This window comes from Chaetomium globosum, genomic scaffold (assembly GCF_000143365.1).
Source record: "Chaetomium globosum CBS 148.51 scaffold_2 genomic scaffold, whole genome shotgun sequence".
NCBI classification, from domain to species: Eukaryota; Fungi; Ascomycota; class Sordariomycetes; order Sordariales; family Chaetomiaceae; genus Chaetomium; species Chaetomium globosum.
In genome coordinates, this window is record NT_165977.1 from 2,791,656 (window position 1) to 2,813,877 (window position 22,222).

Below are 22,222 nucleotides of genomic sequence, written 5' to 3' on the forward strand. Positions count from 1 at the left end.
TCTCCGTATACAGTGCTAAACATAACACTCGTTGCTTAGGATTAAAAACATACTTCCCTGCGCGCGGGGTACGGTCCTCCACACTTGCCGCCTGTTGGTTAGTAAGAACCCCAGCCCCCCCCACCTGCGGGTCCCAGGAAGCTGTTACTTGTTAGGGACCCCGGCCCACTTTTTGGGGGGGGGGGGGGGCGCTAAAGGTAGTCACCAAAAGTTTAACTAAGGTACCTGTTCATTACAGTGTGGGGTGTGTGGAGTGTGTGTGGGTGTGGTGGTGTGTGATCTGTGATGTGTGATTTAAACTATGGTGTGTGATCTGTGTTGTGCGGTTTGTATTTGTCTGGAGTTTAGGGTTGGTCTGTGGCCTGGCTTGTCTGGTTCTGTCTTCGCTCGGTCTCAGAATGTCGCTGCCCAGTGTTATTTGCTAGGGCATGATTGAACGCTGCTAGTAAATTGGAGAGGGGAACCGCCTAGGCCCCCGTCATTCGCGGCAGTTTCGGTATGCAGAACGTACCTTACCTTGGTTCGTCTCAAATTTGGGTTCCAGAAAAATGGAAAAGTACGAGGTCCATATTCCAAGGTCAAGAGCGGAAGTTACAACATGTACCTGCCAGTGGTACACGCTTGCGCCTGCGGGCTTTGTGTCACCTCCAGCCAACCATCTGCGACTTCTGCACTCTGGGAAGCCGCAGGCCTGGACCCCCCCTTCCTCCACTCCCCCACCCCACCGCACTGAAGACCCGTGTGCCTGCCCCCGTCTGGTTGGCTGGCAACCTGACATCCCATCCAAACAGGGTACCCCTGCATGCCTGTTGAACCCTGCGCCCGGGGTGCTGTTCTAGCGAAGCAGCCGGCAACACAGTACCTTTTTACCGACTTCACCTACCACAGCCCCGGGGAGGCCATGCGGGACTGACTTCGAGTCAACTAATACCTGGAAGTCCCCGTCTGCCGGTCCTTTTGGATCTCGACTTTTCTCAAAGCATCAGCGAACACACGTCCCACCACGCTCGTTTTATTTTTTCCACCTTCTTCCTGGGCTCGAAACGTTCAATTCGTCTGCTGATCCCGGGTCCTGTGTCTCGCTCCTCCGTCCATCCATCGGTTGAGATCGGCCTTGCCTTTCGATAGAGAGAGAGGTCACACCGAAAGACCATCCCGACCGAGGTTGACACCCCAAAAAAAGAAGAGAGAGAAAAAGGCAGCCACAAGCAAAGATACCCTGTAGATCTTGGGAAGGCTTGCACATCCCCCCCCAGGTTAGTCAATCATGTCATCTGCCAGTCATGCCGCCCGGCGATAGTTAGTCGGGTTCGTGATCTCCGTGATCTCGACCTCAGGACCCGCTTCAGTGGCGAAAGCCACAACCAACTTCGTCAGCTGCACATCGACTTTCCCCACCACATGCCGCCTCAAACGAGCACGACTGCGCCATTCACCCCCTTGTGTGCCGCCGTTCCATGGAATTCACCATTGCTAACCATGGGTAAACACACAATGAACAGCCCCTCGAACCCCTCCATTTGCCGCCACAACCCGCAAGGGCCATGAGCCGCCGGTACTGTTTCGCCTCATTCTAAGAGAACGACCTCCCTCGACTTCCGCTGACCTGGAAACCCGTATGTCTTAATACCACCACCGCCCTGCTGCCCACTCTTTCACCTTCCACCACCGTCTCCCGCTGTCGCGTCACCCCCCCTCCCCTTCGCCTCCAAGCTCCGCTGGCCAGCAAGCATGTTGTACTGCCTGCAATAACCCTCGTCTCTCCCTGCCCCCCCTCTTCTCTCTCTCCTCCTCGCCGTCCTCTACCACGCGCTCCTCCTCCTGCCTCACCCACCGTTTCCTCCTCTAACTCTGGTGTCTCGCTCGCAGGCCTAGCATGGATCCGCTACTCGACAACGGCGGTCCGGAGCCGGTCTCCAACACCCCGCAGTCGGTCCTGCGAACGGCCCAGTTACTCTATCCGGTTATCCTGCTCCTGACCTTCATCATTTCGGCCGGTGTTCACACCGTTGTCACGTCAAAGACGGAGGAGCAGCTGGCTGCACCCACCGTCAGGGGGCCCGGCGGGAAACCCTTGCCAATCACGAAGAAGAAACGGGAGCAGGAAGCACTCGAGGCAAACGACGATGCTCGTGGCAGCGGTGGCTTTGCTTGGTGCGCCTTTCTGTACCTGACAGGCGCCCTTGTGGTGTCGTTCGTCGCCAATGGCGCCGCAATCGCCGCCCATGCCATGAGCTCGGCCAATTCTAGCAAAGACGCGGGAGCCACCAATGTGTGGTGGTGTGGCGACGAAAGAATTGTGAGTTTTGCCCCGCTATGCGCGCAGTTCACCGACGTGCCGAAGCTGACAAAGCATACAGGTCTACGTTGTCGGCGCCGCGTTTCTCTATCTCTATGTTCTCATCACCCTCCTCGAATGGCGCCAAAGCCCCATCGTTGTTCACTTCATCGTCTGGACCCTCGGTCTGGTGGGCGAGGTTGTCATCTTGGTTGCCTCTATCCTCGCCTTAGCGGGCAGCGGCTACCTCGGCTACCTCTCAGCGGGCTTGGACAGCAGCCCTGGACCATGGGACACCATCGACCTCGGCATTGCGGGGTTTCGTCTTTGTCTCCTCGTCTCCCTCGTCAGCCTGTACGCGGCCGTTACTAAAAGGCGGTTGGAGGAGCGACGGCTCCTTGACGAGGAGGCCCAGGGATCGGATACGGACGAAGGGAGCCCATTGCTCAGCGGCAATGGAGACTATCACGGCCACGCCAATGGACATGCGACGCGGCGTACCCACTACGGCAGCACCATGGGGAATGCCCGCCGCAACTCGGACAACCCCACCGACCAGGGCTGCCAACAACAGGACCAAGGGGCCGCTTTTTACAGACCCGACAAGCTTCCCCACAAGTCGTGGTTCGAATATTGCCGCGGATACTCGGTCTTCTTCCCCTACTTGTGGCCGAGCAGGTCGACTCGGCTCAAGATTGTCGTTGTGCTGTGCTTCATCCTGGTCATCCTGCAGCGTGTCGTCAACATTCTGGTGCCCGCGCAGCTCGGTATTGTAACCGACACGTTCAAGAAGGATGTCGACAAAGTGTGGATAGAACTAGGGCTTCTGATCCTGTACAAGCTGCTCCAAGGGCCCTCAGGTCTGTTGGGATCCGTCCGGTCGATCCTCTGGGTCCCCGTTTCCCAGCACACGTACCGAGCCTTGACGACGGCCGCCTTCGAACATGTACACTCTCTCTCGCTAGACTTTCATCTGGGCAAGCGCACTGGTGAGGTGCTTTCGGCACTGAACAAGGGAGCCTCTATCAACCAGTTCCTCGAACAGGTTACGTTCCAGGTGGTCCCGATGCTGGTAGACCTTTTGGTTGCCATCATCTACTTTTACATCCGCTTCGGGTCCTTATACGCCCTTTTCGTTTCCATCATTACCTTTTACTACCTTTACTTGACCATCCGCATGGCTGCCACTAGGTCTGACCAGCGTCGCGACATGGTCAACGCCGACCGCGAGGAGGAAGCTGTCAAGAACGACTCCATCATGTCGTACGAGACGGTCAAGTACTTCAACGCCGAGAGGAGAGAATTTGACCGCTACGGCGATGCCGTCAAGAAGTTCCAAGAGGCCGAGGCCCAGGTTACATATGGCATCAACCACATGAACATGTGCCAGTCGGTCGTGTTCATGTGCGGCCTGCTCGTCGCTCTACTGACGTGCGGTTACCAGGTGTCGCGCGGCGACAGGACCGTTGGCGATTTTGTCCTGCTTGTCACCTATCTCAATCAGCTGCAGGGACCCCTCAACTTCTTCGGCACCTTTTACCGGACCGTACAGTCGGCCATGATCTCGGGCGAGAGACTGCTCGAGCTTTTCAAGATCCAGCCGACTGTCGTGGACAAGCCCGACGTGGAACCGCTTCGGGAATGCACCGGACACATCAAGTGGAATAACGTCGGCTTTTCATACGACAAGCGCAGGACGGCCCTACAGGACCTATCCTTCGAGTGCAAGCCGGGCACCACGACCGCATTTGTGGGCGAGTCTGGCGGAGGCAAGTCGACTGTCTTCCGCCTCATGTTCCGGTACTACAACTGCCGCGAAGGAAGCATCGAGATTGATGGTCATGACGTCAAGGACGTATCGATCGACTCGGTGCGCCGTTTCATCGGTGTTGTACCGCAGGATACCATCCTGTTCAACGAGACGCTCATGTACAACCTGAAGTACGCCAACCCGAACGCGACCGACGAGGACGTCTTCGACGCCTGCCGAGCTGCGGCCATCCACGACCGTATCATGAGCTTCCCCGATGGCTACTTGACGAAGGTGGGCGAGCGGGGTCTCCGCCTGAGCGGTGGCGAGAAGCAACGTGTGGCAATTGCGAGGACGATCTTGAAAAACCCCAAGATTATTATGCTAGACGAGGCGACTTCGGCACTCGATGGAGAAACCGAGCAAAAGATTCAGTCCAAGCTGATCAGCGGCAAGTTCGGTCAAGATCGTACACTCTTGATCATTGCGTAAGTCCCCGCTTCCTCAATTCAACAAGACCTCACAACTAACCACCGCCAGTCATCGGTTGTCGACCATCACCCACGCCGATCAAATCATCGTCCTTCACGCCGGTACTGTGGCTGAGAGGGGCACTCACCAAGAGCTCCTGGCTCTCAATGGCCGCTACTCCGCCATGTGGGAGAAGCACTGCCGAGCCGAAAAGGCCGCCGAGCACGCACGCGATGCCACTCGGAAGGCCAAGAAGCTTTTGAGCCAAGCGAACATCGGCGACGACGGCTACAACAGCATGCTCTCGTCTACCATCCTACCCACCGCCCCTCATAGCCCTGTAGCCACGGCTGCTGACGCGCATGAAACCGCCTCCATTTCGTCGCGCATGAGCAGCACCTCCTCGAGCGGCTCGGACGGCACACTACAAGACGATGGCTCGGACGGTAACGAAGGTCATTCCGGAAAGCCGGATGACGGGCCCCGACCGCTCCTCTACTCGTTCCCCTCAGAGTCCTCCGCAGGCCGTTCGACAAACGCATCCAGATCTCCCTGATCTAGCTTCGGGCTGAATCTGGTGTCGAAACCACTTAATATCTAAACCAGTCATCATAGAGATGGGCCAGCCACATCAAGCCATAGCCTGCCTAGCCTGGCTCTGCCCTCCGCTCACTGGCGTGATTCCCCTTAACAAACCCCCCACCGACAATTGATGACATTAATTCCGGCAACAACAATCCAGCGAGGCAAAGCCTCCACTTTAATCCCGCCCACAAAGATGACGAACGGCAGCAATAATGATCAACACGATCACGGGCGCCCGATGAATCACGACTCGAATTCAATCCGACCCAATTTTGAACTGGGCTGTTCAGACAAAGAGGAGGCGTTTTCCGGAGCATAACCTAATAATTCGACTGTCCTCCTTCTGTGTGTGTTGTTATATACCAGCCCACTTTCTTGTTTTTGATTGCTTTTTTTTTTACCCCTTCTGCGCTGGCAAGACATTTTGTTGCATGCATGCAAGCCATTTTGCATGTTAATGAGAGATGATATGACCATGATTCCCAAAGCATGGGTGGCGTTTTTGAAGCGGTTTATGGGTTTCAGCGGTTAGCAGGTTGTGGGTTTGTTTGGTAGGAGGGGGGGTAGTGGGACGGGGTGGCATAGGATAGGATGGGATGGAATAGGCTTTGGACAAGGACGGGACAGGGACTGGGACGGGGTTGGTTGGGGATGGTGCAAATAGGGGGGGGCGGTACGGCCAAAGCCGGCCGCGGTCATCATGGGGTGTGCAATGGGGGTGCAAGTCCATGGTGTTGACTGCTGTTTTTTTGGGTTGCTTTTGTGTTGCCCTCGGCCCCTTTCAACGGGAGCACGAGGTGGGATGGGATATACAAAAAAAAATGATATCCCTGATTTAATCAATCTAGAGAATCCTTCCGATAGTGTGGCTTGAATGTGTATGAACACATGAGATACGCTATTGCCTTGTTTGACTTCTCGCCGTCCTACATTCTATTGTCCCATATGATAGTTGTAGGGGGAAACTAGGACAAAATGGCGAGGGTGAGCTCCCCCCTACGGTGTAGGGCGTGTGTTTCTGCGCACTGGTCCGCGCGAGCATTCCGATATATGGTCTGATCTTGTGACAATTACATCGCCTCCCCACCGTGGTGTGTGCATCAGTCGTTGTATTAAAACTACTATTCAAAACGTTGTGTACTAGTCGAAAAAAGAGAAGAGTCCAAAAGTCGTACAGATCAGTCAAACCGTATATATGATGTGTGTCCGTGACATGGATAGCAACCAGTCGTCGGGCGTGTGCGCGTGTCAACATGGTCGTTCTTGCCTGGGACCTGCCCTGCCCTGTCCTGCCCTGTCCTGCCTTTTCTTGATATGTTGTGTTTCAGGTGTTGTTGGTCTGAGGGCCCGTGGATGCTTCGGCCGGTTCCTCTGCGTGGGCCAGGCGGGATGGATTGTGTAGTTTCCTGGGTGGATGCAGCTGTGCCCTCTTCATGTTTTCGCTCGCTCACTGAGCCCGTCTTTACCGGGACCGACCCGACAACTCCTGCCCTTGCCCTGAAGTCTGCCTCCCCATAATGGTCGTCTTCCACGTCGTAACCCAACCCCCCCTCTTTATACCCAAACCGATAAGCGAGCGTATAGTACCCCCGGCCATTTTTTTTCTAGCGAACGACGACGCCTTGAACAAAACCACCCCCAAGACCATTATTGACAATGCTCAACCAGGAGTACCCGTCCCCTCAAAACAACGCCTCGACACCTGTCCATGACCCGCCTGTCTATCTCGCCGTAGAGCAGCCAGGAATGCGTGATAAGCGAAAGATATGCCGTCACCCTTCTCCAGATACAGTCTCCCATCTAATCCAAACAAATGTGTACACAAGAAGGAAGACGACGCCCGAAGCGCGCGTCCTTTTACTTGCGCTTCTTCGCCGCGCCGTTCGTAGCGGCATCAACGGCAGCCGTAGCAGCGTAGCTCTTGGCAGTCCCGTTCGCTACGGCCGCGGCCTTGCCGTTTACCGCCGGGGCAGCAGTCTCCTCCAGCTCCGACTCTTCGGCGTCGCTGCGGTCGTCCTTGGCGACGTTGTGGACGGCGAAGCGGTAGGCGATGCGCAGGATGAAGAAGAGCCAGAACAGGTTGAGAGCCTGCAGCGAGCTGAGGAGGGCGAGGGTGATGACGAAGGACAAGGTGCCCTTGTATTGCTGGGTCTCCCAGTTGACACCGTAGGGCCCGACTGTTTTGAACTCGGTGAAGAGGCTGAAGAGGATGCGCAGGTTGAGGTAGTGACGCAGGTAGATCCACACGCACATGAAGGTGAAGTAGTAGGGGCCCGTCAGCCAGTGGTCGAGGTAGTTGAGGGTTTTGGAGGTCTGAGCAGGCGGGAAAGGTTAGTTACGTAGATAAGGGGAAAGACGATGGGGGGCAACACGTACGGCAAGGAAAAAGTCAGAAATGTCGTGAGTGATGTACACGGCCAGTCCCATGTAGGTGAAGTGGAAGCGGTAGCTCAGGCCGATCAAAGCCAGGCTGACAATGTGGTGGCCGACCAGCTCCTTAAAGTCCTTGCGCGGCTTCTCCATGCCCAACAGCAGCACGATGGCCTGCTGGGCCCAGTAAGCGGCCTGGAAGAGGTAGTAGAACTTGAAGACGGCGTCGTGGGTCTGGTGCGGGAAGTTCTCATACATGCCGCGGGTGTTGAAGTACCACACGGGAGTGCGACTCATGACGTACATGCCGGTGGGTCCCAGGATGCCAAAGTAAAGGGCCGTGTACATCTGCTCCATGAAGCGGGCCTGCTTTCCGCGGGAATTGAGCCCGGCGTAGCGGGCCAAGGGGCGCAGAATCTCTTGCATGATGAATTCGCGGGTGAAGGAGAGCACGACGGTGTAGAAGGAGACGAAGGCGATGTCCCAGAGGCCCTTGCCATATTGCGGGAGCTCGTCGGGGCTGGACACGGGCAACCGGTACGACAAGAATATGAAATGGTGGATCGGGTTGCTCTCGGTCGGGTTGACGACGTATAGCAGTAGGAAGGCGAACAGGATGACTAGCGGCAGGACCCAGGTGTGCTTGACAGCGATGCTTTTCGCGCGGCGTAAGGCGGATCGGGCTTTTCGACGCTTGGAGAATCGCTTGGAGGGTGTCGCGGGGCTTAGTGCTGGCTCCTGCTGCCGTCAGCATGACAAGGCCTTGAAACTGCCTCTTCTCCCTATGAAGACATACCTTGCCGCTGAGATGAGCAATGCCGGTTGCTATTGAAGGGGCGCCCGTGTCGCCGAGTCGCAACTCGCTCCCAAGGATGCTGGACTTTCTCCGGCGGCGAGGGGCATTATTGTCTGCCGTCGTGGATTGGAACTGGCGATTGGCTGCCATGCTAAGCGGCGGGAAAGGCTCGGAGCCGCCCGCCATTGTCACTTCTTTGTGTGTTTAAATCCGATACTTAAAAATGCGGGAGACGCCGTGCCCCTGGTGAAGGTGAAGTGCAGATCTTAGGTTTTCGCGTATCGGAATCGCAATTGAGACGCTCTCTCGTATTTAATCGTATCAATTGCCCGGGTAATGCTGTCCCGTCGCAATAGCGTAGTTTCGGGAAAAGGAGAGGTGTGAGGGAAGGAAAAGACAGCACGTGTCAGCTACAGGAGTCGCGATGCGGAAGCAGAAACGAACTCTTCTCTCTTCATTCCCTAAAAGATAGTGAATCCACTTTTGCCAAGCAACACGCTGTATGGTATTAACTAGTTAACGAGTTAACTAGTGAGTTACCCTCGGTAACATGCTTACCTCATATTACAGGCAACGAAATAGTTAGTGAACTACTTGAGAGATATCTGAGAGTCCGAGTAAATCTCACCATTGGCTCTACACACAGTGGCAAAACATGGACGATATGAGAACTAAAACAAACTCAAATAATTGACCAACGCTCTCCTCATCGGATCGGACCGTGCCTGTAATACATACACGGTTCGGACTCTCCGAGTCCGAACATGGAAGTACACAGTCCGGTTAGGTACGAATACCCAGGTAATGATCCAACCAGATCTGTGCAATTCTTCGAGAAATGATCGGCGCGCTGCAACCGCGTCGAACTCTCCACATCTGGATTTCAGTTGGACCCTGATCTTGCAGCCAAGCCGTGCTAAGGTTTTTGGGGTAGTATTTGAAAAGGGGTTCGCCATGTCCGCCGGTCTTCAACTAAGAAGCGTAAATACAGCGAGATACGAAGTACGAAATAGGTATGGTACGATATTTTCTCTGGGGTATGTCCACACTCCACAACTGTAACTCCTTAGGTAGGTACCGAAACACATTGTATTGTGTAGCTGTAAGATATTGAGATTGGTATTGTGGTCACATTGGGTTCAGCTGCCTCGATGAATACACGGAAATGACCCGTTTGGCCGCCCTCCGAATCGCTTCGGCCCAGAAGCGCCCCGGTAGACGGACCAAACAGGGCCGTAGAGAGCCAGGCGAGAGGAGACAGATCACACAACAACCCCCCGGGCTATACATGTACCTACCTTACCCAGTTATTCACCTCGCGACAACTCCCGACTGGCAGCCCGCCGTCCCTTTGGCAACGACGCGCCCCCACCCCCCTCCGCCGGACCGCCGCCGTGGCCGGCGAAACCCCGGTACTCGGGCTCACCCGGCAGGAGCACAGCGCGGTCCACGGCATATGGGAGGCCGCGATGACGGCCGCGGATCATCATGGCGCAGATGGCGACCTTGCTGGCGGTTGTAAACTTCCCGCTGAGGGACGTCGACACGGAAGGGTGGCCGAGAGAGAGGCCGACGTTGGCGCTGTGGGTTAGGTGGTGGTTAGTGCTGCTCAAGCTCCTGATCTGGAGATATGGTTTGGGGATGGGGGAATGCGTACTATGCTGAGACGACCTCGAACATGATGGAGAAGACCGAAAAGGCCTGATAATGGTAGTTATGCTGGTCAGCTTCGCCGTCCCTTGCACCCTTTTAAACAGCTTGTCGGGTCTGTCTGGGCTTGTCACTTACAGGATCATTGTTGTCCATGATCCTGGGAGCCTCGGCGAAGCAGATCCAGAAGGTGCCGAGGAAGATGTACCACAGGTCGAAACTGAGTTGGTTTCGAATATGCATCATGACATACGACTTGCCGTTGGACTCGTCCAGTGCCACTTGCTGCTCGTAAATGCCCAGCGACCTTTCTTCGTACGTGTTTGACGCCCGGATGCTGATGGCAATCGGGAAGATGGCAATGTACATCATCACCACCAGGGTAAACTGCACGCCCGGGTTGACCTCGGCGAGGTTGAAGGCGGCCGTGCCCGTGTGCCGAGCCGAGGCCGCCTGGAACAGTGCGGCCAGGATGCGCGGGCCCATCGGCAGCACGTTGACCGCAGGGTTGTCGAGATCCGAAACGATAATCAGGAGCACGTCGACAAAGTTCATGGCGAACAAGATGCCGAAGAGGATCCAGGTCGGCCGGCTGGGGAAAAGGAGCATGGAGCACCGCCGCGGGTGGTTCAGTAGAAACTGGAGCGGTTCTTTTAGGGACGACTGCTTCGGCACAAGCTTGGACATGATCCAGATAATGAGGCGCATGAAGACCGGGTAGAAGGTCTCTCCCCCGTAGGCGAGGAAGCTGGTGACCAGCATGGGCCAAGTGGCGTCTCTGAATGTAATCATCGAGTCGGGGGTTAGGGTGAAACCGAGGTTGTTCACCATGGTCTGGGCCGAGTAAAAGGCCCTTGGGTAAATAAGTAAGCATCAGAACACGGTGTTGCGACTGATGTGGGCAGCTTACCACCAAGTCTTGTCCTGCGCGCACTCTTCCAGCCAGTCAGTGTATTTTGCAGGCGCGTTATGTATCCACGGTAGCAAGCAAATCACCCCGAAGAGGTTGATGCCAACAAAATAGCCTACACGGTGCGTCAGTTTTCTTTTGGTGAGTCTGGGGGCTATGTCGACGTGGTACCAGTGACAATCTTCTGTAGCAACTTCAAGGCTCGATACTCGATGCCGCCAAGCCGTTCCCGATCTTGGGCGGTCAGTCTGTGGAAGCTCGAGTTTCTTCCAAGCGTTGCCTGTTTGGAAAGATACGGCATCTCGGCAGGGTGTGAAGTCAGAGTCGGCGCTGATTGTCTTGAAGACCCCGTCACGGTTTTACCGAGGACGAAGAGGGAGGTGACAGCCTGTTCCACGGTTCTGCTGCGCGACATGCTGGGCTCGTCCTCGTGCTGATATCCTCGTCTTCTGGAAACACCCCCGGGCATGGCAGGCTTGATGGCGTCCTCGTCTGGCAAGGGCATGTTAGCAGGCGAGCCTTTTAAATCATGGCCGGAGCCAGCCTCGTTACCGTCTTCTTCATCTGCAACGTGGTTCCTCTCAACAAAAGAATGCCCTGCATGGTTCCAGTCAGTTAAACGTCGATTGCGCCACGATAAGCAGGCTTTAGTACCGTCATCACGCTCTCTCGGCGGTGGAATATACAAAGTCGAATCCGCGCGAGGCTCCTTTACGTCTTCCCCAAAGGTGACGCGGGGCCCTTGGGGCCCCGAGGAGGCAGTTTCCACGAGCTCATCTGCCTTAGGCTTTTCGTGTGTTGGGTTTTGTTCGGCCCTGGAGAGAGAAGAGAGAAAACAAGCACCTAGTCACTATCTAACCCAGCCAATAGGTCTTCTCTTCGGGACTCACGGTTCGGTATTGGAACTTTGGTCCTTGGGTCTCTCCGGTACTGCCGCCTGAATTTGGACTTCAATGTCCTCTGAGCGTCCACTCAGCTTGGAGGATGACGCTGCTGAGGAGGATTATGTTAGGTACCGCTTGACATAACCAACTCCATGGGAAGGAGACTCACCAACTGCTTTGAAGCGCTTCTCGAACCAGCGGAGGCGGACAGTGATGACGATGATGTTGATAAAGCCGAGGTTGGTGATGATGGGGATCACGTAGGTGTACACTTGCTGGTAGGTTTTCAGATCCTTTATGTCGACACTGCACGCGTGTTAGGGGTGTGGTTGAGAGGAGTGTTACGGCTGCTTGACGAACGTGTTGAGGCCCGACTCGGTGGATGCACTGGCGCCGAAGAACCAGGCGTCCATGGCAGAGATATTGCCGTAAGGGTAGATGACCACCAGGGCGAGGAGGCCGGCAAAGATGATCCATGCATCTATGTGTGGTAAGTGGGCAACACACGTTAGTCAGTCGTCCATCCATTCACATGGCCAATACGTATGTTTGCTTCCCGAGACAAACTTGGCGGTATCTTACAATGCAGGGTGATGTAGTTAAGCTCTGGTTTCCACATGGCGGCCAGCAGAAACGGAGAAGCCCCGAGTCTGACAATGATAGCAATCGAAGACGGAATCTGGTGGGTGGTTGTTGGGTTACAGTGTCGATGCCGAGGGTGTGGTGTGTTCCATATTGTATGTAGGCATATAGGTACATCCAGGTGCATATATAATATCCGAACGGTCGATTCCTATGTACCTAGGTAGTGAGCGCCAGCTGGTTGTGGGAATGCAGCTCGTTACCGGGGGTCTGGTAAAGGGACGGGAGGCCTCGCTATGCATGATGGATGCCGGTCCTTTATCGCTATCACGCACAAACTCGCCAACTTCTTTTGCTCATGGGTTTTGCTGATTGGTGGCGATGAAATGTAAGGGGCCACCTGGGAGCGAGTTTGCTGAGGGATTTTCCTCCTGCTTCTGATCGCAACTTTTCCATCTTCGGCAACTTCCACTTCCACAGCCACAGCCCCTCGATTCCCATCCCCTCCTTCCCTTTCCACTTCCAGGATCTCACTTATTGTTTTACCTAAAATGGCTCCAAATGACCATCCCAGGCTCGAGCAAGGTTGTTCCACAAGGTTGTTCCAAACACGTAACTTCTGCATTGTGCTCGTAAAGACGATGACCCATCAACCCCCACGGAAAAGGCGTGCTGCGAACAAGAAAATAAATGATAGACTAGGGTGAGTATTAATATGTATGTCTATTTCTGTGGCACCTCCCGCTCCCAGTCCAGACCGAGACGGTGGCGACACGTGCAAACCAAAACGAACAAACTCCCCGTCAAACAACCTGAACCCGGCGAGAGTACCGCCTTTGGACGCGCGTCTTCTCCTCTGCGATGGAATCGTCGTCCCCCGCACCAACCCCGTTCACCGGAGGTAGGTCCGCCTTGTTAAAGACGGGCCGCGAAAAGCGGTTGTAGGCGATGAAGGTATCGCTGTCACCCACTGTGGCATTAACCGGCGTGACTACGCGCGTGGACATGCGCCGGAGTTCGACGGCGTCCTCCTGGATCGGCTTGACGCCGCAGAGGCGGTAGATCAGATTGAGCGCCGGGATCGAGAGGCCATGTACGACGATGGAGAAGAGCACGAGCCAGTACACCACTGGCACCATGGCCCGGACCAGGTCCGTCTCCTCGGCGTCACCCTCGCCCAGCTCCGGGAAGAGATGACGCGCGTGCTCCACGTAGAACACGGCGCCAATGCCGATCGGACCAAAATAGCCCATGAACAGGGCCTCTTTGTAATTCTTGCAGACCGCCGGCATGAACTTGTAGCTCATCAAGATGGCTGGGATGCGCCGGAACAACAAGACAAGCACGCCAAGGCCGATGAGCCGTCCGTAGGTGAGGCCGGTCGTGTCGGGCTGGTTGAACTCGCTCCATGGGATGATGGTGCCGATGTACATGAAGCCGCCAAAGTTGAGGAGAACGTCCATGCACGAGTTGACCTCGTCATGCCGGTCCTCCGTCTCGCGGAGGTATTCGCCATCCCAGTTCATGACGTTGCCGGCCACAAAGCAGGCGAGCAGGTCGTCGGTACCGAGCATGCCACAAACGCCAACAAGCCAGAGCTGAGAACGGCGTCAAGTTAGATCATCAACATCCAGGTATGCACACACGGAATCCATGTAAGAGATGGGGATGCTCACGCCAATGGCAGTAGGGTACAGAAGGTAGCTCTCCGAATCAACCCACTTCCTAGATCAGAATGACCGGTCAGTTGTGGTCTTTGCAGGCACTAAATCAGGACATGACAAGGGCAGGACAGGGTATGGTTGTGGTGTGGATGGTTGACGTACTTGCGCAGCGCAAACCTTAGGGCGAACATGCTGACACCGCCGACCAGCGCACCAATAGCCACCGACATCAAAACGATGTACAGCCACGTCTCCACGAACCAGTTCTGCATCGCAACCCCAACACCGCCGCCGAGCCGTCCCACATCTCCCGCGCGAGCCACCAGCCCGGCCTCCTCGCCATGCGCGGCTCCGGCGCCCGGGATGTCGGCATGACGGATCAGGTAGACGGCGAGCATGGAGGGAATGGGGAACCCAAATGCCGTCGTTTGGCGCCGGCCTCGGACGAGATGATCTCGCGCAGGTGGCGGCCGACGAACTTGTCCGGCGAAGGGCCCCTTGGCGATGGCCTGCGAGAGGATGGGGTCGGTGCAGGTCACGCACGAGCCGATGACCAGCGCGGCGAGGAGCGTGATCCGGGGCACCGTCGCCAGAAGGCAGAGTGTGGTGCACAGCCACATGACGGTCATGATGGGCAGCAGGCACAGCGCCATCTCCTTCCACCGCAGCTGCTGGTACTTGGCCGGCAGCTGGAAGCCCGCGATGACTAGCTGTACCCCGATGACGACCCGGGCCATGCCGAGCGTGATGGCCGATGTTTGGCCGTCGGCGGCCGATGCCCATCGTGAGCTGTCGAGGAACTTGGCGGCGATGGGCCCGAGGACGACGCCGATGACGACGGCAGGGACTGGAGACGGTCAGACAAACTGGGGGCTACATTGGGTGGGAAGACGTCTGTCTGGATGTGCTCACGAGCTTCGCCCAGCAACCACCGGGCCTTGATCAGGACTGAGATGATGCCATAGAGGAGGATGAAGGCGCCTTGTATGTATGTGCGTCAGCCTAATGTGCCCCCCTCAGTGGGGGTGTATCTCCCTACCAAGGACGCTCAACACGATGTTCAATTCGCTGACATCGAGGTTCGGCATGGTGGTGGCTAACACGGCGCTCGGGGGCCAGCAAGCTGCTGCGTTACTTGGACAGACGTATTTGCTCAGGGGTACTAAGAGGGAGGATGGGGATGGGGATGGGGGCGGAAATGGGATGATTCAAATTTCCAACAAAAAAGAGAGAGAAGACGTATATAAACCAAAGAGAAGAGAAGAGAACCCGCCGATACAAAAACAAGACACTAGTTGGCGCTGCCAGAGCCACCAAGTAAGGACAAGACAAGACAGAAAATGAGCCCAAGAAGAGATCATCGGCGTGTAATGAGCGAGCGAGATGGCGCATTCTTAACGACACACTCCCGCCACGGAACCACTCTCGACATGGGCGTGTATCAGCAACGAATCGAAACAAACGTATCGCCCTGAAAATCACATTCCCATCCACCGGATCGCTCATGTACACACCCCAAAGCTAAAACACGGCGCTGGACAATCCGCGCTCACTGGCCCAGCCCAGCCCAGCATGATAGGGCACAATGTATTCCGTACCTACGCCCACGTCACTGAACGTTATCAGCCCTCTCTGACACGGCGCAAACACTTCACTCAGCCCCTTGGGCTGGGGGAGCAGAGATAAGAGCTGCGACAAAACAAACAAAAACAGCCGCCTCAACAGGCATGATCAACCGAGGAAAAGGAGAGCAACGCAACGGGCAGCGTCTCACGAGGCACGGCCAAGCCCTTCTTGCGGCGACTTGGCGTGGGAGGCAGAGCCGGCCGTCTGCCGTGTTTTTGCGGGCGATCGGCAACCCAGGGGAGGGAGGCATTGGTGTTGGTGGGTTGGCATCTTGGTATCTTGGCCATCTTGGTTATCTTGGCCCTCTTGGCCCCCTTCTTGGCTGAACTTGGCGCCGTCGAGCGCGCGACAAGGTGAAACTCGAACCAACCAAACTCCCGAGCCGATCGTCGCCGGTGACGACTGTGGTTTGTTCTTGTTCTTGTGGTGTCTGGCAGTGCTGGGTGCTGGGCCGGATCTGCGGGATGGGATCGTCTGCGGATGTCCTGGGACGCGCGCTGGCGCGGATCGGGGTGGCGGATGATGATGGTTTTGCCTTTCTCTATTAATAGGGGCCTATCCCTCATTGACAGGGAAGAAGAGAGCAGGAATAGCCGAGGTGGAACGTGACTGTTTCACGGTTTACAAATGCTATTGACTGATATAATTCCAGGGAGTTTCGGCAAAGCTGGGTTGATACTCATACCAACGCTGTGCGGGACCAACTCCATCGCCACGTAACTAACCATTGCCTTCGTCTATCCAGACTACTAGCAGTACCAATAAACCCTCTCTGATTCAGTCAGACTCGTCATCCGGAAAGCTGATGTCATACGCCTCATTATAAGCCCGCCGCTGCTCCATCTTCAGCGTCACCAGCTCCTCCATCTCCGCCCGCGTAGCCGCATCCAACCCCTCAAAGCCATCCCCATCAGCCCCATAATCGTGCAGAGCCGCCCAGTAGACATCATCAATATCCAAGCTCGTCCTCGCCGCATAATCAAACCAGAACCGCCCCGTCTCCCAAGACTCCCTCATCCGCGCAGACAACCTCCTCCCACAACCACCCCGCACCCCCATAGCCGTAGCCACAACAAACCCATCCTCCCCCACCCCACCCTCACCCTCAACCTCCCCCTTCCGCTCAACCTGCTCCAACGCCCTCAAAAACTGCCCCATCCGCGGCACATACCGTTCCAGGAACTGGTCCAAACCACCATGCTTATCCAGCCACAGGTCCGGCCCGCGCAGCAGCAGCCACCAGGGCGGGTCGTGTGTGAAGTGCGCCGGCGCGCTGTAGGCGAACTCGAAGTCGAGGAGCGCTGTGATGCGGAGGGTGGTGGGGTTGAGGAGCATGTTGGCGGGTTGGAGGTCGTCGCGGAAGAGGGTGAAGGGGCCGACGCTGCTGCCGGTGGTGGTGGTGCAGTACTTTGGGATGAGCTGTCGGAAGTGGTGGCGGGCGATGAATCGTCGTTGGACGTCGGCTGCGCCGTTGGACGGGGAGAGGTTTCGTTGGGTGCGGAGGTGGAGCAGGTGGTGGTCGGCGAGGGCGTGGAAGTAGTCGCTTGCGTGGATGAGGGGGGCGTTGGGGAACTGGTCGGCTGGGTAGCCCGTGTTGGTGGCCAGCTCGTTCATGTTGAAGGTGAGTGGCCTTCCGGTGACGGACCAAGTGCCGGAGCTGACATCCTTTGAGATGGCACCTATAGATGAGAACTCGAGTTGGGAGATTTGGAGGATGTAATCGGCAAGCTGGTCGTAGATCGTCTCCAGTGTCGCCTCCTCGATGGCTGGATTTAGGATGGGATCTGCCTGATCGTCCTCAGAGGGTTCCTTGAGAAAGGTGGATAGCCGAACGCCTTCGATGAAATCCATGATGATGAAGGGTCCCAGTTGAGCCGGCCTCTCATCAGTCAGACCCCAGCATCGCACGCGAGGTAAGGGAATAGTGGTATGCTCCCGGAGGTACTCGATCACCCGTACTTCATTCTTGACTTTTTCGTCCCGCCAGGCGGTAAAGGTGTGGCCGGGCTTCGCAACGCGTATGAGGACACTCGGCTTCCCTTCTCCAAAGCCGATGTGAAAGCTGAAATTGAAAGAGCCTTTGAAGAAGCCGAGGTACTTTCCGGTCCCTTGACCGTCTAGCCGGGAATCAACGAAGGCGACGACGTCGTCTCTGGCGTTAATGAGCTTTCGAACCCAGAGCCTACATTCATCGTCGGAATCCGCCTCAGCAATCATATTGTAGGCTGTCATTTTTGCACCCGGCCACAGACCCGGCGTGCCGGGTCCCACGGAGCGAGTTTGAGAGGCGGACGGAACCGGAACCGGAACCGGAACCGGAACACGGACACCGGCTTTTATGGAGTTATTTTTATCGGGGCCTTCCGGCCGAACTTCCGGAGGTGATTCTTTTTCCCACTCAGCGCAGGGAGGGACGACTCGGGGGCGGGGTTTGTAAATACGGATACCTCACAACTCCCCAAGTTGAAACCGCTGCGGCACCCGTAGCGGTACTTGAGGGGTGGGTGACAACTGACCATTTGGAAGTTATATCTAGTGCTGAAGGGTAAGAGTTGGGATGAACTTTGCGCTCAGACCTGTCCTACTTGAGCTGTTGGCGCTAACCGCAACACTGCCTTGCGGGAAGAGCACCCGAGTGGGCGGTTGGGTACGGCAGGCCACCACTCATCTCTCGCTATCGCGTCTCTCGCACTCGGCAAGCGTTCCTTACGGACTGTTCCGTGACCATCACGTTCATGATTCAGTTCGTTCTCGACAGGAAGACCAAGCCAGAGAGACGGCATCAGTCCCCATAGATATAGTATAGAAACGACAAGCAGCTCAATTACAGCATCGAGCATCCACAAAAAAATTGGAAACGTTGCTCCGTCCGGGAAATCGAACTCCTGATCCTGGTATCTCCAATCCCCAACCCACCTATAAACTCCTTGCACCACCCTCAAAAAGACACCCATAACCATATCATCCCTGTGGCCTGCGCCCGCCATTTTGCTCGATCCAACATATATATCGCTTCGATACGCCCGTCGAACGTAAATACCGAATAACCAAGAGAGTGCCCGCTAGCGGATAACTTGCTCGTAAATGCTCATACATAACAGCACATGATCCAAGAAAAAAAAACCCATGGAAACATGGAATCATGACGGGGGCGTGCCGTGGTCCGGTCCATGGCCGAAACCCGGCGGCGGAGGGCCCGCTGAGCCAGGGGTAACGGCTGAACCGGGAGTCACCGCCGACGCTGGATGGCCGGACGGCGGTGATCTGTCTAGCCCGGTTATTGACGGGGTGCCGGCCCGGGGTATCGACAACCGTGGGCGCGCAGAAAGCGACTCCGACTCGCGCCGAATAGCGCCTGGCCAGAGCTGGGGCTGCTGATGTTGCTGATGCTGCACCCTCGGCCCTTCGTTGGTAGACCCGGCCACAAATCTGGTGACAGGGGACGTCTCCTCCTCTGCCGGCACCGCCCTCGATATATTGCTATCTTGTCGGTGCACCGGAAGGTTGGTCGTGCCCCCCTGGGTGTCCAGCTCCTCCTCCTCGAGTAGCTGCGCAAGCGCAGCACCCCGTCGGGGCGGGGCTGGGATGACCGTCACTGGCAGGCTGTCGGTGTCCGGTGTAGTCCAAAATTTGTCACGCAGGCGGTCTGCTTGCGTGGCGGCGAAGTCCTCGAGACGGCCCCGGAAGTCCCATTTGTTGCTGCTACTGCTTCTGCTGCTCCCGCTGGCTTTTTGCCGTGGGACGCTGTCTTGAGTTACCGGGACGGCGCGCTCCACGTCGGTGTTGCGTGGATTCTGGAAGGGAATTCGCTGCGTTATTGAGCGCCAGCGGTTGGCCGACGTCGCCGCTGTCGATGGCGCCGATGGTGCCTGTGGTGCAGCCTGGGTCGGCTGGGTAGGCACGTCGCCGCCCTCGCTCGGGGTCCCGTCATCATCACCGGCGTGGCTCGAGGATACGCTGTCCCTTTGTGAAAGCTGCGCGTTACCTTGTGGAGGAGGGGGAGTGCGCGAGGTCGTTTCGGTTAGTGGATGGTACCGGACAGCGTAAACTGTGCTCGCCGCGCTGGAAGTATCGGTGCGGCTGATGGGTGTGACAGCCGGCGGTGGCCTCGCCGGCCATAATGGAGGTTGTAGGAATCGTATCCTATCGTGGTTGGACGGTTGCGTACTTGGCGATTTGGGGGGGTTCGTCGTCCTCTTGGGCTTCGGCCGTGGTCGGTATCTGGCTGTAATGGCCGTGACATTTGGCCACCTATTATTGCTCTGCCCTGCACCTGGGCTGTCATCCCTCCCGCTGTCAAAGCTGGACTCTTTATCCGCCTCGTCGGCCTCTTTTCGCCTCCTCCTGAGCCCGTTATTTGAACGAGCCATTTCGAGCATCTCATCTCCATCAAACACTTCCCTGCCAAGTATCCCGTCTTTCTTCTCCTCTCGCTCCAGGGCCTCGATCCTTTCCACCCACTCCCACACGATAACGCTGGCGGCGGCTGCACCTACCCATCGGACGTATTCGCCCCATCCGGTAAAATCGGGTTGAACGATATCCAAGATGAAAAACACAACGGGTATTAGAATCGCAAACAGCGATAACACCGCCACCAGCAGCATATTCTTCATTTGCGGGTGCCAAAAGGCGTATCGCTTTTTCAACAGGGAATAATAAATCACCCAAGCGGCGTAGAGAACACCCAACGAGAGGGCAAAGAGATAGCTGAGGGCCGGGACAGCATCCGAGAAAGAGCCGGGCCGGGCCGGTCCTTGCTCATATTTGAAGCTGTTGAGAGACTGGAAGATGACGTCCAACATGATGAGGGCGAAGGCGGTCCACTTAATGATAACCTTTTCTCGTTGGCGTGGGAAAAGACGGATGAGAGTCTGGGCCTGGGCAAGCCAGAGGAAGGTATTCGATATGATGCGAATGATCTTTAGCTCGTTGCCGCCAAGAACGTCCGTTTGTAATCGCCTTGCGTTCTGCACGCCGTATGAGTACTGTTCTTCGGCGGCCTGGAATGTGGCGGCGCTGGCGATGGTCAGGGATATGGCGACTGCGAGAGCCGCAACTTTTTGTAACCAGGGCCGCCCGCCAATGGTTGGACCGGAACCCCTATTTGTGAATCCCCTCTGGCCCAAGACAACGACTCCCCCATCCAAAAAAGACCGCGGTGTGGCGAAGAGCATGATGACCAGCGTGTATGCGACCACGGTAGTTGCGGCCAGAGCGTAGCACTGGGGAAATGTCGATGCGTAGAAGGGGTCCCGGTAATCCGAGAAGGTCCATCCATCGTCGGTAGGCATCGATCCCTCGACCGTGTCGTCGATCGACACAGACCCGCCTCCGCCATTCGCAATGATCGCGGGTGGCGTGACCGGTGTGCAAACGGGCTTGAAAGCGGCTGCTGCTGTGAGGGTGACAAAGTCTCCGTTCGGCATGGAAAGGACACCTCCCATAGGGAGATTCAGTCCGCCGCAGTTGCGAGCGACCAAAGGTGTGCCGGTCGGCAGCACTGCGGTGGCCGTCAACCCGGCGAGGAGCTGCCGTGGTTCCATGGTTGCGGTATAAACGGCGGCTTCCGCCTAACTTTCAGCTATACGCGCAATCGCCATGGAAATCGACTTTGTCGTAGTTTATGGTGGCCCGTTGCGGCGTGGAGGGATTGCTGTCGGGCAGGGCCGAGCCCGAAGCGACCGCGCGATTGCGAATTCCCGCGGAATTTTGGTCGAATTTCTCCCAATCAATCCTTTCTCAATGTCGTCGTCGTCGGTCTATCGCGAGTCCCAAGTCGCGATGTCGAGAAAACCAGAAGAACCTATCGCCGTCGCGAATGTTTGCTGTGGGGGATTGTAGAGGCTGGGCGCCCAGAACTCCCTCGTGGTCGGGACGGTTTGGAGCCTGTTGTAAGGGGCGCCGAGGACACGCAGCGGCTGTCAATCAGTGCGATGGAAGGTTCTGTGGATCCGAAGTCGCCCGGGCTTGCTTCTTTCGCAATACAAAGCTTTCCCGTCTTTCTTGTGGATTTCGCGGCCGATTTCGCCCTTTTTCGTCAAACCGTCTCGAAAGTGTTTGGACCCTGACTCAATAAGCCGGAGAACAGAAGGGTGCACCCTTCCTTCATCAGGCAAATTCCCAGGGGAAACGGATGGACGGGATCAAGCGGAGGCACCGTGCGCTGGGAAAAAGATGCGTACTGTCCGAGGGGTCCAGTCCCACACCCATTTCCTAACCTGGTGGGGTGCTGAGGTCAGGGATTTCCAAGCTGGCGGGCACACTTGTCCTCCGCTGCTCTGTACTCGACAACCACAGGCAATACTAGGTCGATGTGAGTAACCTGTCGTTGCGCGTAGAAGAAGGGTTGATGTGTCTTTCTGTAACAAGTTTCTCGAAATGAAGACTGATTCGTTGTGCATAAAACCCTCAATCAAAGCTACTATTTTCGCGGCCGATAAATGAGTAAATGGATGTTTAATTAGCGCTTATCACCCAGACACCCCGACCTAGACATACCCCGCGAGGCAACATCAAAGCGCCCATCTGCAGGCGGCACACCATTCGACCCCTAAGTGCCGCACTGTGTGGCCAGACTCGCTTCAACTGCTCGACAGGATTGGTACCCACACGACGCCATCCCCGTTCTTGGACGGGGGCGCAGCACTGTGAAA

At 56.4% G+C, this 22,222-nt stretch overlaps 7 protein-coding genes across 7 annotated transcripts; 1 reads left to right on the top strand and 6 right to left on the bottom strand.

Moving 5' to 3' along the window:
• Nucleotides 1-1,876: 1,876 nt before the first annotated feature.
• CHGG_03015 (uncharacterized protein) lies at nucleotides 1,877-5,055 on the top strand (the record flags this gene model as incomplete). Its single annotated transcript, XM_001229530.1, has 3 exons — nucleotides 1,877-2,299; nucleotides 2,361-4,516; nucleotides 4,569-5,055. The coding sequence occupies 3 exons, from the start codon at nucleotides 1,877-1,879 to the stop codon at nucleotides 5,053-5,055; spliced, it is 3,066 nt and encodes a 1,021-aa protein (XP_001229531.1).
• Nucleotides 5,056-6,941: 1,886 nt separating this feature from the next.
• CHGG_03016 (uncharacterized protein) lies at nucleotides 6,942-8,436 on the bottom strand (the record flags this gene model as incomplete). Its single annotated transcript, XM_001229531.1, has 3 exons — nucleotides 6,942-7,397; nucleotides 7,461-8,195; nucleotides 8,251-8,436. The coding sequence occupies 3 exons, from the start codon at nucleotides 8,434-8,436 to the stop codon at nucleotides 6,942-6,944; spliced, it is 1,377 nt and encodes a 458-aa protein (XP_001229532.1).
• A 1,121-nt stretch (nucleotides 8,437-9,557) lies between these two features.
• CHGG_03017 (uncharacterized protein) lies at nucleotides 9,558-12,313 on the bottom strand (the record flags this gene model as incomplete). The annotated part of the gene is made up of 9 exons (XM_001229532.1): nucleotides 9,558-9,831; nucleotides 9,908-9,951; nucleotides 10,039-10,753; nucleotides 10,811-10,835; nucleotides 10,982-11,625; nucleotides 11,701-11,800; nucleotides 11,864-12,000; nucleotides 12,055-12,175; nucleotides 12,277-12,313. 9 exons carry the CDS (start codon nucleotides 12,311-12,313, stop codon nucleotides 9,558-9,560), a joined length of 2,097 nt encoding a protein of 698 aa, XP_001229533.1.
• Nucleotides 12,314-13,079: 766 nt separating this feature from the next.
• On the bottom strand, nucleotides 13,080-15,028 carry CHGG_03018 (uncharacterized protein; the record flags this gene model as incomplete). Its single annotated transcript, XM_001229533.1, has 4 exons — nucleotides 13,080-13,772; nucleotides 13,923-14,001; nucleotides 14,103-14,787; nucleotides 14,980-15,028. 4 exons carry the CDS (start codon nucleotides 15,026-15,028, stop codon nucleotides 13,080-13,082), a joined length of 1,506 nt encoding a protein of 501 aa, XP_001229534.1.
• A 563-nt stretch (nucleotides 15,029-15,591) lies between these two features.
• Nucleotides 15,592-15,853, bottom strand: CHGG_03019 (uncharacterized protein; the record flags this gene model as incomplete). Its single annotated transcript, XM_001229534.1, has 2 exons — nucleotides 15,592-15,629; nucleotides 15,715-15,853. 2 exons carry the CDS (start codon nucleotides 15,851-15,853, stop codon nucleotides 15,592-15,594), a joined length of 177 nt encoding a protein of 58 aa, XP_001229535.1.
• A 490-nt stretch (nucleotides 15,854-16,343) lies between these two features.
• CHGG_03020 (uncharacterized protein) lies at nucleotides 16,344-17,798 on the bottom strand (the record flags this gene model as incomplete). The annotated part of the gene is made up of 1 exon (XM_001229535.1): nucleotides 16,344-17,798. One exon carries the CDS (start codon nucleotides 17,796-17,798, stop codon nucleotides 16,344-16,346), a length of 1,455 nt encoding a protein of 484 aa, XP_001229536.1.
• A 908-nt stretch (nucleotides 17,799-18,706) lies between these two features.
• On the bottom strand, nucleotides 18,707-21,112 carry CHGG_03021 (uncharacterized protein; the record flags this gene model as incomplete). Its single annotated transcript, XM_001229536.1, has 1 exon — nucleotides 18,707-21,112. One exon carries the CDS (start codon nucleotides 21,110-21,112, stop codon nucleotides 18,707-18,709), a length of 2,406 nt encoding a protein of 801 aa, XP_001229537.1.
• Nucleotides 21,113-22,222: the final 1,110 nt, after the last annotated feature.